Here is a 15,676-nt window from a genome sequence, read left to right on the forward strand (position 1 = left end):
TATATATATATACATACATATAAAGTTATATCTTATATAATAAAAATATATTTGTACGATTAACAATTCTTATACTTCAATATTGCCATGCACAATTATTTCAAAAAATTATTATTCTGCGAATTTTCATGAAATTAAATAATATTTTAATTAATAATTTGGATTAATAAATCACTATATTATATTTCTGTGTGCGATATATTAATAATAGTAGAGAAAAATGATAAAGACAAAAGTAGACAAGGATGAAAACAGATATGCTTTATAATATCAAAATATGAATTATAAAAAATATATACGCTTATAAAATCTGTAATAACAATATAATTCTATCTTTACTTTAAGTAGACCTAAAAAATGCATTGTATGAAAACAAAAAAAGATTTACAAACAAAATTAACAAACAACTTTTTCTCTTGTTATGTAACAATACGTTCCATTTTGATATATAGCTCTTCTTTCTTTCTATATAAATTTAAATCTAAACATTAACCAATACTGTACTACATGGTGTCTGTAAAGACAAAAACTATTTAATGTATACTTGGTACCATATCAAACCGAATAGGTTCATTAAGGTAGGCACACCATGTAAATCCTGGTGGATACCCTGAAAAATTATGTTAACTCATTAATATACATCAATATAAGTAGACACAAAAATGCAGACCTAATATGTACTCTGATATATGATTCATATATTATTCTTAATAAAAATTTATCAATACATATAAATTCATGTAAAACTGTGACAATAACAATATTAAAAATGAAAAGTTCTATTTTCTTAAAATAGAAGCAAGCGATTAAAAAAAAAGCAATTTTCTTAATATGAGAATAGACATGTTTAAAATATACAATCATTTAATAAAAAAGTATATATTTGTCTATAAAGAAAAAAAAACTTTTATATGTAACGTTACAATTACATCTTGTATTTTAAGAGGCAAAAGAAAAAGGCAAAAAAGACAAGTATATAATTACACAATAGTTATAACATACACAATAGTCTTAACAAATTATGTCAAGAGTCGTGCATGAAGAGTTGTAAATTGAAAGTTAGAAATAAATTCACCTTTGCTCCGATATGTTAAATGCAACCAGACTTATTGTTAGTAACCATTTGTTAGAATCTGAAGAAATGTATCATCTCTATATAATCAATCTATAACCAAATTATATTTTTTATGTTACGGAACAACATTAATACAAAAAGATGTGAACCTGTCCTTTTTATTCAACGTATTAAAATTATATTTGTTTTAGTTACAGTGCGTTATAAAAAAAAATTTGTTCCATATAATACTTACATAATGTTAGAGATTATTTTTTATGTGCTGATGATATGGGGTGATGATAATATACCAAGATTCATCATCTTCCGTCCAGCTGCATGCAAGTATATAATCCCTCAAGATTAGTAATGAATAAATGTTAGTTACATATTAATAAACATTGCACAAAAGTTAATAAGTTTTTAAATTACAAAAATAAAAAATTAATGTTTAATATTCAATTATTGTGTTTTACTGTTTCATATACAAACGCATTATATGTAAAGAAATAGACATATGTATATATTTTTATTCCACAACATCTTTAACAATTATAGAAGTGCTTTACAGTTTGTATATAAAAATCGCGCAATGGCTCTATACACACACAATTACACAATTTTATAAACTGATTTCTGTAATAAGTATATAATATTCTCTGTAAATATTATATAAAAATATATTACATCTAAACTACACACAGCTTATATCTATGCAAATTTTTAGGACGGATATAACAGATATATATGAAATATCTTGCATATAACTACTACATTTTTAAAACAGATGTTTAGAACGTGATGTTTATAATGTATCACCATTTCTGTAGTAATATATATATGTATATATATATATATATATATATATATATATATATATATATATATATATTATATATATATACATATATATATATAAGCTTATATTTAGCTTATAATATGAGAATTGTCCTATAATGTTCACGATTATCTGATTATCTCTTAATAATTTTATCATAACCAGCAGCCTTTACACGTATACAATTGCACTAAAAACAATTAAAGAGATATGTATATAATGCTCAGTCTAAAGAAATTTCAATATTTTGAAAAACATTAACATTCGCGATATTTTTAAATGTATTTCTTGTGAGATTTTTTTCGTTTTCAATCAAACAATATATACTTAACCAAAATACAATTCTATTCCATCTGTAATGTTTTATAATATGTATGCATGTATACTTTATTTTTAGGAAATTTGATTATAGTTTTGAAAGAATTATAATGCCTTATTTTATATAATTATAAAAAAAGTAATAATAAAGGCTAAAAAGAAAATGCCCGTCTTTTTTAACCCGGAAGAAGCAAGAAAAGATAAACGCAAAGAACAGTATATCGAACACAATAATGTCGTATCTAGTCCTTTATCATACTATTACTGCTGTCTAAAAGAAGGGGAAACTCTCCCATTCTTAGTAATAACGATATCCTTAATTAAGTTATATTAGTCACAAATAAACAATCGCAAGTTGTATCTTAAAATAAAAAATGATGATTAATAATATTGTATATACATATAAGCTGTTAATATTTCAAATCGAAAAAAAACAAATTTTACCTTTTAGAATGGTGAACAATTTTATCTTAGTTGACATAATATGGCGAGTGTTTTGCCCAAATGTTTCAACATTGCATATCCTAAGATCATTTAATAATTGAAAAGTATGGAAAAAGGATAGAAAGAAATAAAGTTTTTTCTTGTTTCTTAAAATATGTTTAGAAGCTATGGTGAGACACATGTGATATAACATATGTGATATGATACATATATGATGTATGTATAATTTAACAATTATTTGGCGTGAAATTAATAAGCATAACTACTAATTTAAGAAATCTGAAAAGAAGAATGAAATATCTATAGAAATATCTATTGATAATGTAAAATATTAAAAAAAAGCATAGATAAGCAAAGTTATATATATATATATATGAGATTACAGATGAAAGATATATTATAAAAGGAGTATCTTTTGTGTTACATTAGTCTCTTATTAAATGCACTTGCATGAAGGCATTAATTTTCAATAAATTGTCAGTTAACATATGGAATGTGTAATAAAATAAGATAAATATATAATTCTCTGTTTGCAATGGTTATTATAAATTATCAAAAAATTTTACTCCAATAAAAAAACATGTATTTTGTTAACAAAAATATTGATAGCACGATTTTTTTATTATATGTATTTTCTATATTTATAAAAATTAAAATAATAAATTTTTTTACTTGCATGAATTTTCCATTGTTAACTGCATTTTTTATTTTTAGTGCAATTATTCTATTTTATTTCTGTATAAAAAAAAAAAAAAAAAACAATTTTAAGTAAAGTACTAAAAATAAAAATGGATGATTTTTTTTATCTTGGCTATTACAATAAATACATTGATAACATAATCACTCATTATGTTATGTTTACAACATTGCAATTTCAGAAACACAATTGTTGAATGAGCCATTGCATAACACATAACAACTTGAACATACAATATTAAATCGTTTGCAGTATGAGGAACGTGTCAATGTAACTTTTCCAGAAGTTCTATCATAAAATTTTTAAGTGACCTTCTTAAGACTGATATCAATCTCCATTGGCAGTATTCAATTGACAGTGAAGTCTGGCATTAGAAAGAATTTGCGTAACGTCAACTTGCCTCTCGGCTTGTGTTTTAGATGGTCCTCAATGAATTGACAAGGGCAACGGGCGGAGACACAATGGCGCGGTGGAACAGACAAACCCATGTTTCTATCGCGTTCCTGCGAGTCTATAACCAGATCAAGTCTGCGGCGCACAAAGTGACGTGCCCATCGAGACGCATACCTCAGCAACAGCAACTCCGCCCGTTCCTGTCAACACACACGCACACACCATCATCATTCAGTGATAGTCAATCTGGCACAGAATAGTAATCTATTTTTTTCTTTTCTAAGTGATTTTTTTTACGAATAACGTGTACGATCAAATCTATTCAAATAGATGCAATACACAAATGGTACCTCTAAGATATCGCGCATTTCCTGGTGGCTAATAAATATGCAAAGAAACTCAAGCTTGCAAGAGTTTAATTTGTTATATATTTTCATTATATATGAAACTGTGCAACAAACTCTTTCTTTCTCTCAAATATTTATTGTAATTTGTAGTCTTTAAACAGAGTAGTGTTTGCAAAATTCACTGTCTTTATAATAATGATCTGACTGCCATTGTTTTATAATAACATCATAAAATATTTTCTTGTTATATAAAATGCATGAAGCTCGTTATTTCGTAATTAAAAAATGTTCACCATTTTATAGGTATAATTTGTCCTTTACATATATGTATAATCTCATAAAAATATATCTATGATCAAAGATTGCGCTAAATGTAACTATATAGAGCATCGAAGAATCATTGGTAGAAAGGGAGGCTAATAAAGCGTTTATCAGCATAAATGAAAAAGCTACATAAACATAAGCCCCAAAAATTTCGATAAATACTATCAGCCTTCTAAAGGAAACAATTTATTGGAATGCTGAAATAGAGATTATCAAAATAATCTGGAATAAAGATTATCATATTCATTTATGCTATCTATATCTATCTTTATAAATTTTATTAAAACACAGATCTGTATTCAAATTTAATGCAAAATGTCGATATATGTAAATAATGTAAATGCCGGTATATCTTTAAAATATGATACACGTGTAATTTTTATATTACATGAGTAAAATATCAAAATTGCATTCAGCATTAAATATGGAATGTAGATGAAGCTTGATGTGGAAGAGAAAAAACGATCCATGAGCTCTATTAATGATCAAGCATGATCAGAAATGAAAATTATAATTTTTTATGAGTTTATATTTCAATGCTGTAGATTATAGACATGTAAAAAGTTATATCCATATTTATTCGCGCGATCATGAAAAAGTAATAATTGACGTAAAATACACATTTACAGGATCTACAGCATAGATAATTGAAGTCAGCAAAATCATACTAATTTCACAACTTTTGAGTAAGATTATCACTTGTTATTTATCGATTATTTGAATATTCTTCAATATTTCTAAATAAAATGTAGTACATTTTAGTAGTTAAGTAAACTTAACTACTAAATTGTAGCACTTAAGTACATTTAAAATAACTCATTATTAAACACATATATAAATGACAAAATCTATAAACATAATTCCTAAAATAATATAACAAATACAGTAATAAAAAACAATGATCAGAATAAAATAATTGCATTAATATGCTCACAAGCATATTAAAAATTAACTTTAAGAAATTTCAAAGGCATAGAATTCCTTCACAACATTTTATAACATGTAATAAATGTTTGTTTTAAGCTAAAACTTGTATTGTCATCTATGTATTGTGCGATTTATAGCTACTTCTCTCTCTATATGAATAAAAATGGCCACATTCTATGAATATTAAATATAAAACTGGTTTTATAAACCAAAAATTATATCAATACTTTTCAAGTTATAAGCAAATCAATAAAAGTAAATAGCAGTTTTCTTTGGAAGCTGCTCGTAATTGTTTAGATTTCTTATATTCTGAATCATATTGCTTAGAGCAAAGTCTCTTCAGTTTGATTCTTAATCTTTATATTGCGATAATAAAGTTGGAAAAAAGATCTTTATAACGTTTCTATATATATGTATATAAAACGTGAATAAAATAAGTACAATTAAAAATATAAGTAATAATACATATGTATAAAAGATCATATACTTGATCAAAATATTAAAATGCTTATATAGCAATGCGCATCCGAGAAAATAAAATAATAATGCAAAAAAACCTCTGTAATTTTTGTATATATGCATACAAAACTGTATATATATGTTTGATAATATATAAACAGTATAGAATACTGTATTTCTCAAATGCCTCTATCTCTCAGAAAGCTACTCCATCTGGGACAAAAATCTCTGCCCTGAACGCGTGGTTTATTACGTAACCATTCCTCTATATATTGACATGGACACAGAGCGGACGCTAAGTGACGTGGCGAAGAAGGATTTCCACCCTCCTCGTCAACTGTCCAATCCAAACGGCGTCGTAAGTAATCCTTCGCCCAACGTTGCACATAACGGCAGAATACTTGTTCGTTTTTACCCTGGTGGTAATTTAATATAATACACACACAATAAACATTTAATACAAGTTATCGCAGTCAGTAACATCAAACTTTGTACACACATAGGGTGTGTTTATATATAAAAATTAAACCCCGTATAATGGAGAACTAAAGATATGTCAATATATTATGTACAAAAAAATCCTTATTTATCTATCTATTCCTCTCTCACATGATATTATCTCAAAATGAAACATGTTTACGTTTTGAACAAAAATATAAAGATAGTTTAATATTATTAAAAGGTGTTACTACAAAGAAAGAAGGTCTAAAACTGCACCTTTGGTTCACTTCACATGTCAGTTGATATTTACAAATAAAGGAATGGCGTTCCTCATTTAACTCTTAATATATATCTTTAGTTCGACTAATAAATATACATATAAAAATGTTCTAAGCAATAACAAATAACTCACAAAAAAAATTTATAAGATTATAAAATAAAAAAAAATAAAAATTTTGAATGTACAAAAATAATTGAGGAAAAAGGATTCAAGAGATCACACGCCTTACCTGTTTACGAGAGATTCTCGTGGTAGTGCTGCCTTGTATAACAATGTCACTGTCATCAATGTCCATACGCTGCTGTAATTCTCGTTGTCGGCTTAACTCGCTTCCGTCATCACCACCACCGCCAATTATTCTACCTTCACGTTCTTCTCGCTCTATTATTTCTTGTAGTTTTTTCTGTTATAAAAAAAATCATTATATTAACTTTTTGTAGATATATAAATGGTAAAAATAAAAGAATATATAGCAATAATTAGAGCAAATAACATTTATTGTATCTATATTGGCATTTCTCTTGACATGATGAATAGAAATGTGTACAAAGCATTGCTCTCTTTTCTTGTCTAATATTTAACTTATATTAGTATAAAAAATTAAGCATTTAAATTACATCAATTAATAAAAAATTTTATAATATAAATTTATATATATGTAACACTTACAACACAATCGGTAGTATCAAAGTATATGAAACACAAGTTGACTTTGTGGCAGGAGATCTTTCCTCTGTCATCTAGCCCCAGTAATATTTTGTGTTTTAATAAATGTTTGTTGACTTGAGCCATACATTTCTCGAGATTGTGATTGAGTTTTATCTTGATAAACATGCAAAAGAATATTGCAGCCGCGTTCAAGACCAGCCACATGATACCGAGCCCGAATAAAGTAAGACCAGTTACACCGGAGAACAGCAGACCAAGCAGTACAACAAAGGCGGTGAATATCCAAAGGACAAGAATCCTCTTGTAGCATATGTTATACATATTGAAGCGCACATCATTGACAAGTAACTCCATTACGTGAACATAATCTTCCACTGTGAGCTACAATATATCTATTTTGTTAGAATATTGTGTTTCTTTTATATATTTTTTAGAATATATATAGAAATAGCTGATATTCTCCTATTTTAATTACTTCAATTTACTATTTCAGAGTACATTAGATAAGTTAAATGTATATGAAGCAGTTTTTGAATTTTAATATAGAATTGAAGATTATCTGATAAAATGTTCTACAGATTATACAAGTGTAGAAAAAAGTTATTACATCTTTTTATCAAATAATTATAGAATCATTAAGAGAATATTACATTAACAACAATAGTATACATTAAAAAGTATATAAAATTAATATACAACGAATTTTTCACATACCGTTAATCCTTGTGCCATCAATTCCTCTGGTACTAATTCTGGTCTAAACTTAGCTGGAGTAATCCATGGCCATTTAGTATTTACTGGTAAAAGAGTAACGATAGTATCACCATTGGCAAAACCCTGTCTAATGTTTCCGATAGATGTACTGACAACATTGCTCGATGTATTTCTACCGTTAGACACATCTCTTAGATCAATAGTTTTTAAAGAAGCACTCTTGGCTTCCGACGTTCTAACGTCAGATGGTAATTTAAGGTCCGGAATATCGGATGTGATGGAACGACTTAAACCTGATCTATCTAAATTAATCTGGACGGATTCGGTTGCTATCACAGCACCCTTATACTCATTAGTTTTCTTATCATTAATATCAGGTGGATCAATACTTTTATTAATTTTGTCGATTTGCACTGTAACCGACTCAGGCTTTATTACAGTAGCAGCGCTACTGTTGGCTTTTTTTTCTATATCTGTAGTGTTTTTTGGACCCGTTTCATCTTCAAATTGGACCCAATTCTCCATAGCTATACTAGGATTAGCTGCCGCAGTAGCTGTCGCATTATCAGTTGTATCTTCGGAACTCATGACTGTAAAAAGACATATCTAAATTAGACACACGATTTATTCATACACATACACAAATATACAAGAACAATAATAATGGATTATTAGCCAAGTATATTCTGTTTAACAATAAACGGTGATGTAAAATAGCTTATTAAACACAACATTATTTTATATCTTTAAAAATCATCATCTTAGCATAACAGCATTTAATTTAGTAGTGACATTTATGCGACTGATTGCGCAACAATTACACGTGTGGTTGATTTGATTCGATTAGAAGGGAGTGTCCGGATATGGAATTCGAGACGGTAAACGTGTCATCAAGGTATTCTCGCGAGAAACAATCCATCATGTATGTGATAGAATATCGGTAGAGATCCCTCTCGTCATATGGAAGGAACAAAGTAGAGCGACGAGAGTCGCGATATCGTCTTCGAAGTGCAACAGACGAACTGCGGAAAATCTGGAATCGAGCATCGAGATGTACATCCGATTCGTATCTCAATTAATTAAGCGCGCCGGGCGCGCCTAACGAGATAATCGCGTGATCGCGATTGGCGAACGCGATTTTCGCGCGGCTTTGTGTGCCTACGATGCGTGTTCGTTGAGAAAAATAGAGACGCGCACACCAAGAGCGGACACCTACCTGCTACGATATGATATCTGTCTCATACCCACGAGCCGAAAAGGTGCGCGACGAATCACGAAATCGAGGTATACGACATGGTTGCACGGCGAAGGTAGGCGGGACGTCAGTGTGTTACGGCGAGGTGGGGTCGCGAGATGTGCACGACATAATACATACGTGTACACGTACGCACAGTCGCACACCTGTGCGTACACGTACACACATAATTCGTACTTGTTACGATTTTTATATTCAGCTTTATTCGCGAAATTAAATTGTACAATCGCAACCAATTCATTTTATTTGACAGGACCCATGCGCGATTTTTTTTTTAGGATAAATTTTAAAGGGGGATTCGAATTCACACCTGTTTATTGTTTTCATTTGTTTGTTTTTTGTAGCTGTGTGTATTTGTATAGTAACAGAGTTAGGTAGCTGATTCTAATTATATTTACGTCGCAGAATTACGTATCACATATATAGAAATTGTTTACAATTGTTCATATTTTGCTACTACCGGTTTACAAGCAAATACATATAGTCATTCGAAAAATTGTATAGAATAGAAAATGATGTGTGTACACCATATCTCTCTCATTTTTAATAAAAAATATATATAAAAATACAAAAAAAAATCGAGTAAATTATTTTTCCATTATAAATTTAGTTTCTTGATTTTGCTATTAACATGAAAGATTAATGTCAAAATCTAGGCCATACATGAATATAAATAAAATGGCAAGAATGCGCTTATCAGTAAAACATAATCTGTATGTATATGTCAAATGTCTGCATTGAATCTGTTCGTTTTAGTTGCACTTTCTACTTTGCTCATATCTGAAGTTCTGCGCAATATATATGTTTCAGTTTCAGCGCATAAAGTGCATTTAAAATGAATACACCTAACATTTATTGCGATTAACTCTATCGCTATAGCACCTACAAATTACATGACAATTATCATATGACATGTCGTAATTTCTTTGCATGTCAGACATATCAGACACATTTGTTGTTCGTTTATTCTCTAGCTGAAAATATGTATTTAACATTTGGTTGGATGGAGAGAGAGCAGAAAGGAACTAAAAGCAACGAAAGTACAGATCTCAGTCAATCAGCTGATTACAGCTGATGATGTACATTGATACGAATCTTTTTACTTCAAGATATGTACCGCTTAATACCTCGTATGTCAAAATACATTCTGTCAAACGTTGATTTTATTCGTTCGATAGCGAATACTCGACATAATATTCATATTCATAAAAATATCTTCACAAAATCTTGGCGACTTAATATGACGAAAAGACACTATTTTTACAATGATCATAAGTCGCAGGGAGAAAAATTCAAGATATTTCTCGCTGTATCCCTGCCAACGTTGATATTCAATTTTCTTGTCGGTATCGAGGATTCTGATGAAGAAGTTCCAGAAGTTATTATGATGATCAAGCGATCTGTATTGCTGATACAGGTTCGGTATTAAAACGTGTCATCCGTCATATATACATATATATATATATATATTTCTCACCATATCTTGATTTGAATCTCGTACAGTTTCAGCAAAATTTGCTTTCCCTTTACAGAAGGGAGAATTCACTAAAGCAGAACAAATGCTACACTTAGCGTTACGCCAGGCACAAACTATACAACATAATGATGCTATTACATATATCTACGATGTAATGGCTAATCTTGCCTTTGATACTGGAGACTATCACAAAGCAGAAAACTTATTTATATCAGTTTTGCAAAGGCTAATGTCGAACGGAGCTTCAGAAGATGATATGAGAGTCATTCACATAAGTTTAAAAATGGCTAAAGTATTTGAACATTTAAAAGATATAAAGTAAGCAATATATGCTATTGCAGAGTTTTTTTTTAAATTTTAATTCTGTTTTTCATAAAGTGTAATATGAAACATTAAAGAATTATATATTTTCAAAAAATGACAAAAAATGGGATATAGTATTTTACACATATTTTTCAGGAAAGCAGAGCAGGGCTATAAATTTTGTATAGAGAACTTAAAATCGCAAATTGAAAAAGATCCTAAAAATGAAGATGCTGTATTACTACAGGGTATGACCTTTGATTGGTATGCACGAATGTTGTTATCACAATCTCGACATACCGAAGCTTTTAACTACTTTCTTCAGGCTTATAATGTATGTAAAAATATAAATGGCGAAGAACATGAACAGACTATAGTTTTGCTTAACGATTTGGGAACTGTTAGTTACATACAAGGAGAATATGATGAAGCAGTCAGATACTTGTCTGCTGCAACAAAATTAGGTAATATTAATATATAATAATTTTGTTAATGTGTTAATTGTATATAGCTACATATATACTACATATCATATATACTTTTAGGAAGAAATTCACCTGACATGGCTGATTTGGGTTTGATTTATGTAAATTTAGGAAATGTATTTCTGAAAAAGGGTTTATATGCTGAAGCCAAAACATCTTGTCAACAAGGAAGGACGATAGCTAAGAATAGGAATGATAATGATTCCTTGCTAAAAGCCAATGAATGCCTCAAGAAAGTGAAACAATTACTTTCATCATAATTCTTAGATTATCTAGATACATAGTACAGTTTTGTTAAAACTATAGATATTTGTATATATATATATATATATATATATATATATATATATATATATATATGTGTGTGTGTGTGTGTGTGAAATCTGTATATATATTTTTAAAAAATATTTAAAACCTTATTAAAGTGTTTCAATGATTATTACATAATTAAGTTATTGAAACTTTAATTGAATATGTATATAAAAAAACTCAATTTCTCATAAAATGTGCTATTAATTATGTAGTATTCATTGAATAATCATCATTGATACAAGAAATGGATATATTTTATTTCTGGAATATTACTTATGCCGAATTTATATTATATTATATTCTGTGTTACACATAAACAACATTTTAATCCAGATTAGTTATTTCGTTTTATAATATATATACATTTTCATACATTATAATCTTTCATTCCTGATTTTATTTCTATTATCCAATAATAAAGAAAGTTGCAATATAAAATATTAAATAATGTGTATACATGCCAACTTCCATACTCTTGCCACTACACTCGTATCCTATGCGGCTGCAGAGAATCGCTCAATACATTATATTTCAAATATGAATTGTTACATATATATAATATATTATTCACACGATAAGATATATCAGCCTTACTCTTTTTTTATAATTGTAATTATGCATTAATCTTTATATAATATAAACTGCAAATTTATAATTCATTATAATTATCAATAATTTTTTGCTACCTACTAAATAAGTAGTGATCTTGATACATTACAAACTACTATATTTACAATTTTTATTCAAAAGTGAAATCTTTACGAAATCTTTTATGATGAAGAATATCAATCTATGATAGCATTAATATATATTTATGAAATTTATTATATTTGCGAAAAGTCATATCTTTCTATAGCATGTGCCAATTTGTGCTTATTTTATAGTACTTATATCTTATTATGAATTCAAGAAGCATACATAAACTATACAAACTGTACTGACAATTTATTTATCGTTCATCATATACATGTCGTTCATCTGTGTAATATCACATTTATTACTGGCAGATGTGATCTTTTTGCATTAATTGAAGAAGCACTTAATACATTAAGTTATACATTTACTTTGAAGTAATATGATGATCATTTTGGCATTTTTTCGGGGAGGGAAAATAATTATACAAATAATATGTATTATATCTAGGTTGTGTTATAAAAACAGAATAAAGATTAATTATAAAATTATGAAACTAGCTATTTTTTATTGCACAAGTAATTGATAACAAGGAGTTACTCAAGTCTTTATTCAAATCTATATGAAATTTTTCAATATTTCTCTCTAAAGAATATCTATTATTTCATCTAAATAATTATTTGACTTAAGATTATTGATTATTTTCAGACATTACTCTTGTCTTAGGCATCCCAGATATAAAAATATAAGCAAATTAAGTACTTCTTTTTAAATATATAATTTAATATTTCATAATTTTAACAAATTATTCCAAGTAATTATGTTTATGAGTTTATACTAATCATATAAAATTAGAATTAAAATTATTAAATATATATCCACATTAAAAGATAAATAGATTAAAAAATAATTTAATTTAATCAATAAATCTAAAATAAAGATATAGGAACACATGTATGTGTATATAATTATTACTCTATAAGAAAATACAAAAATTGTTAAACACATGTGGATAATATATAGCTCTTTTTACTCTCGACTGCTGCCAACCACAGGTTATATAGTATGTAGATTACAAAATAACTAAAAGATTATTGATTGGCATATCAATTTTGATAATATTTCAATATGTGGCAAAATGTGCTTTATAATATATTTAAATAGCAAAATTTTTATTTCAATGTAAAAATAATGCTATAGCTATAACTTGCACATATGTTTTTTTATATTTGTTTCATTAATCCTATCCATTTTTTTATTGAACATAAATGCAATTAGTCACAGAAGTATTACATAGTGATATTTGTATTACTGGTATCTGTTTCTGTGAAAGATTAAGATAATGCATATCTTTCCTGTAGAGACTATAATTATAATTGTATTAAATGTACATTAATCTTCTTCATTGTTGTTTATTTATGTAATGGACACTTTTTCAGATTTTAATGAATGCTCTTAAAGAATAAACTAAATCGAATGAGAATTTTATATCTAACAAACCTATTTCTTATTCATATTCTGCTATCAAAACCATCATACATACTCCGAAAAGAAGTGCAGAGATCTCCATAACTGATTGCCAAGGTTTACTGGCAACCAAAAGTTCTGGTATTACTGAAACAGTTGCAATATAAATAAAGCCTCCTGCTGTAAATGGAAGAATCCATTTTGTTGCAAGATCACCTGAAATAAATAATAAAAATTATTTTTAAGTTATGATAAATAATAAAATTAGATGAAACGTGAACTAAGAATTAATACATTTCTCTAATCTTGCAACTATAAATTTCTTACCCATTCCTTCTGTCAACAAAGAAACAAAGGTTCCTAACAAAGCTCCTACAGCAGTAATCAATTGCAACATCATAGCCTGCAAACAAGATGATCAAGATATTTAAATTACAGAATTTACGCAAAAATTGAATTTTAAGAGAATGTAGTTATAAAAATTACAAAATATATTGTATGTAACTGTAAATTATATCTTTGAGCTTGCAATTACACAGTACTTTGTACATCTCAATTTTTGATTTTTGCATAAATTTATATTTTACCTTTCTTTTGCTAACTCCACTTTGCACCAATATGGCAAAATCGCCGATTTCATGTGGAATCTCATGTAATAAAATTGTGACTGTTGTTAGATAACCAATATTATTTCCAGCCATGTAACTAGCCCCTATAGCTAAACCATCTGTAAAGTTATGCAGAAAGTCTGCAGCCAGATTCAAATAACCAGCGATCTTTATGTCATTTTCAGATGTTTTGCATGCCTTAGAAATCGCTTTACTGCTGTTTTTCTTATCTTCTTTCTTCTCCGAAGAGACATTCTCCTTTTTTTCTTGAGGAACATGATGGACATGTGAGTGAGTATGAGCACCTTTAATAATGCGAATCGCCTTCTCTACTATTAAAAATATTATTAATCCTAACAATACACATAAGCCAATGCTCATGTCATGTTTGTGATGTCCAGATTCATCTAGATGTTCAGATTTATCTAGATGTCCAGGTTCATTAGGTTCAGATTTTTCATAGGTAAAAGGAACTTTAGGCAAGTGTGTTTCCTCATGCGAATGAGGGACCATTGCATGAGGAATCAGATGAAGAAACGCATCACCCAATAGGCCACCAGCTGCAAAGCTCAGTAAAATTTTCAGCAATGATTCGTGTTGGTTAGTATTGTCCAGTGGTACAAAAAACAATATAAGAAAAGGTGCAATAGATATAATCACAGTCGATCCAACAGCTCTCAAAATAATGTCACTGCGATTTTTATGCACAACATTTGTTTGCGTAGAATGAGAGTGTTTGGAATCATAATCATGATGATGGCTGTGATGGAGTTGGTCCTTGTGATGTGAATTTAAATAGTTCTTGTTTGCTTCCTTGGAATATTTGTAACTGGGTGAGTGCTCGTCGTGATCTCCATGAGCACTACAGACAGCCGGCAGATTTAAAATAATGAGCACGAGAAACGTAGCGATTATTATCCTCGAAACCCACTTGGAAATGTGTCGATTATTCTCCGTCATTGTGCGGGTGATCTCTGCCGTTTTGTGATCGACACAGTCAAATGTGTTTTCGCACTGATGATATAACGTTGACGTGTGCGTAATTATGGAAGTACGTTAACACGATGCATACGGGAATTTTATTGACAGAATATGTCATATAATCACATATGCTGAACCTGACCTAACCAGATTGATAATGATGAACAAATGTAACGTATGTGATGTGTGTACGTCTATTCACGTCATGTACTCATTGGTACCTAACCTCAACATCGTCTCCCTTCTCCGT

General features: G+C 28.7%; 3 protein-coding genes across 12 annotated transcripts; 1 reads left to right on the forward strand and 2 right to left on the reverse strand.

The window, feature by feature from the left end:
* Positions 1-179: 179 nt before the first annotated feature.
* LOC115234018 (transmembrane protein 268) lies at positions 180-9,414 on the reverse strand. 10 transcript variants are annotated; one of them, XR_003883867.1, is made up of 8 exons: positions 9,122-9,359; positions 7,906-8,495; positions 7,192-7,572; positions 6,752-6,925; positions 3,752-3,944; positions 1,311-1,389; positions 1,076-1,133; positions 180-610 (listed from the first exon to the last, which is right to left on the reverse strand). XR_003883867.1 is itself a non-coding variant. In XM_029804714.1 (7 exons), exons 2-6 carry the CDS (start codon positions 8,491-8,493, stop codon positions 1,331-1,333), a joined length of 1,395 nt encoding a protein of 464 aa, XP_029660574.1. In that variant the 5' UTR covers positions 8,494-8,495; positions 9,122-9,356; the 3' UTR covers positions 180-610; positions 1,311-1,330. The 10 variants fall into 10 exon arrangements, 5 of the variants coding, with proteins under 5 accessions (XP_029660574.1, XP_029660575.1, XP_029660571.1 ...); XR_003883866.1 differs by having other exon boundaries at positions 1,076-1,165; XR_003883868.1 differs by lacking the exons at positions 1,076-1,133; positions 1,311-1,389 and adding an exon at positions 2,655-2,734 and having other exon boundaries at positions 3,663-3,944; positions 9,122-9,364.
* Positions 9,415-10,024: 610 nt separating this feature from the next.
* Positions 10,025-12,348, forward strand: LOC115234022 (tetratricopeptide repeat protein 19 homolog, mitochondrial). The gene is made up of 4 exons (XM_029804722.1): positions 10,025-10,577; positions 10,693-10,955; positions 11,097-11,404; positions 11,486-12,348. Exons 1-4 carry the CDS (start codon positions 10,272-10,274, stop codon positions 11,683-11,685), a joined length of 1,077 nt encoding a protein of 358 aa, XP_029660582.1. The 5' UTR covers positions 10,025-10,271; the 3' UTR covers positions 11,686-12,348.
* A 1,257-nt stretch (positions 12,349-13,605) lies between these two features.
* Positions 13,606-15,672, reverse strand: LOC115234020 (protein catecholamines up). The gene is made up of 3 exons (XM_029804721.1): positions 14,425-15,672; positions 14,165-14,240; positions 13,606-14,053 (listed from the first exon to the last, which is right to left on the reverse strand). Exons 1-3 carry the CDS (start codon positions 15,403-15,405, stop codon positions 13,878-13,880), a joined length of 1,233 nt encoding a protein of 410 aa, XP_029660581.1. The 5' UTR covers positions 15,406-15,672; the 3' UTR covers positions 13,606-13,877.
* Between the last annotated feature and the right edge of the window lie 4 nt (positions 15,673-15,676).

Source organism: Formica exsecta, unplaced genomic scaffold (genome assembly GCF_003651465.1).
Source record: "Formica exsecta isolate Colony F162 unplaced genomic scaffold, ASM365146v1 scaffold192, whole genome shotgun sequence".
Classification (NCBI taxonomy): domain Eukaryota; kingdom Metazoa; phylum Arthropoda; class Insecta; order Hymenoptera; family Formicidae; genus Formica; species Formica exsecta.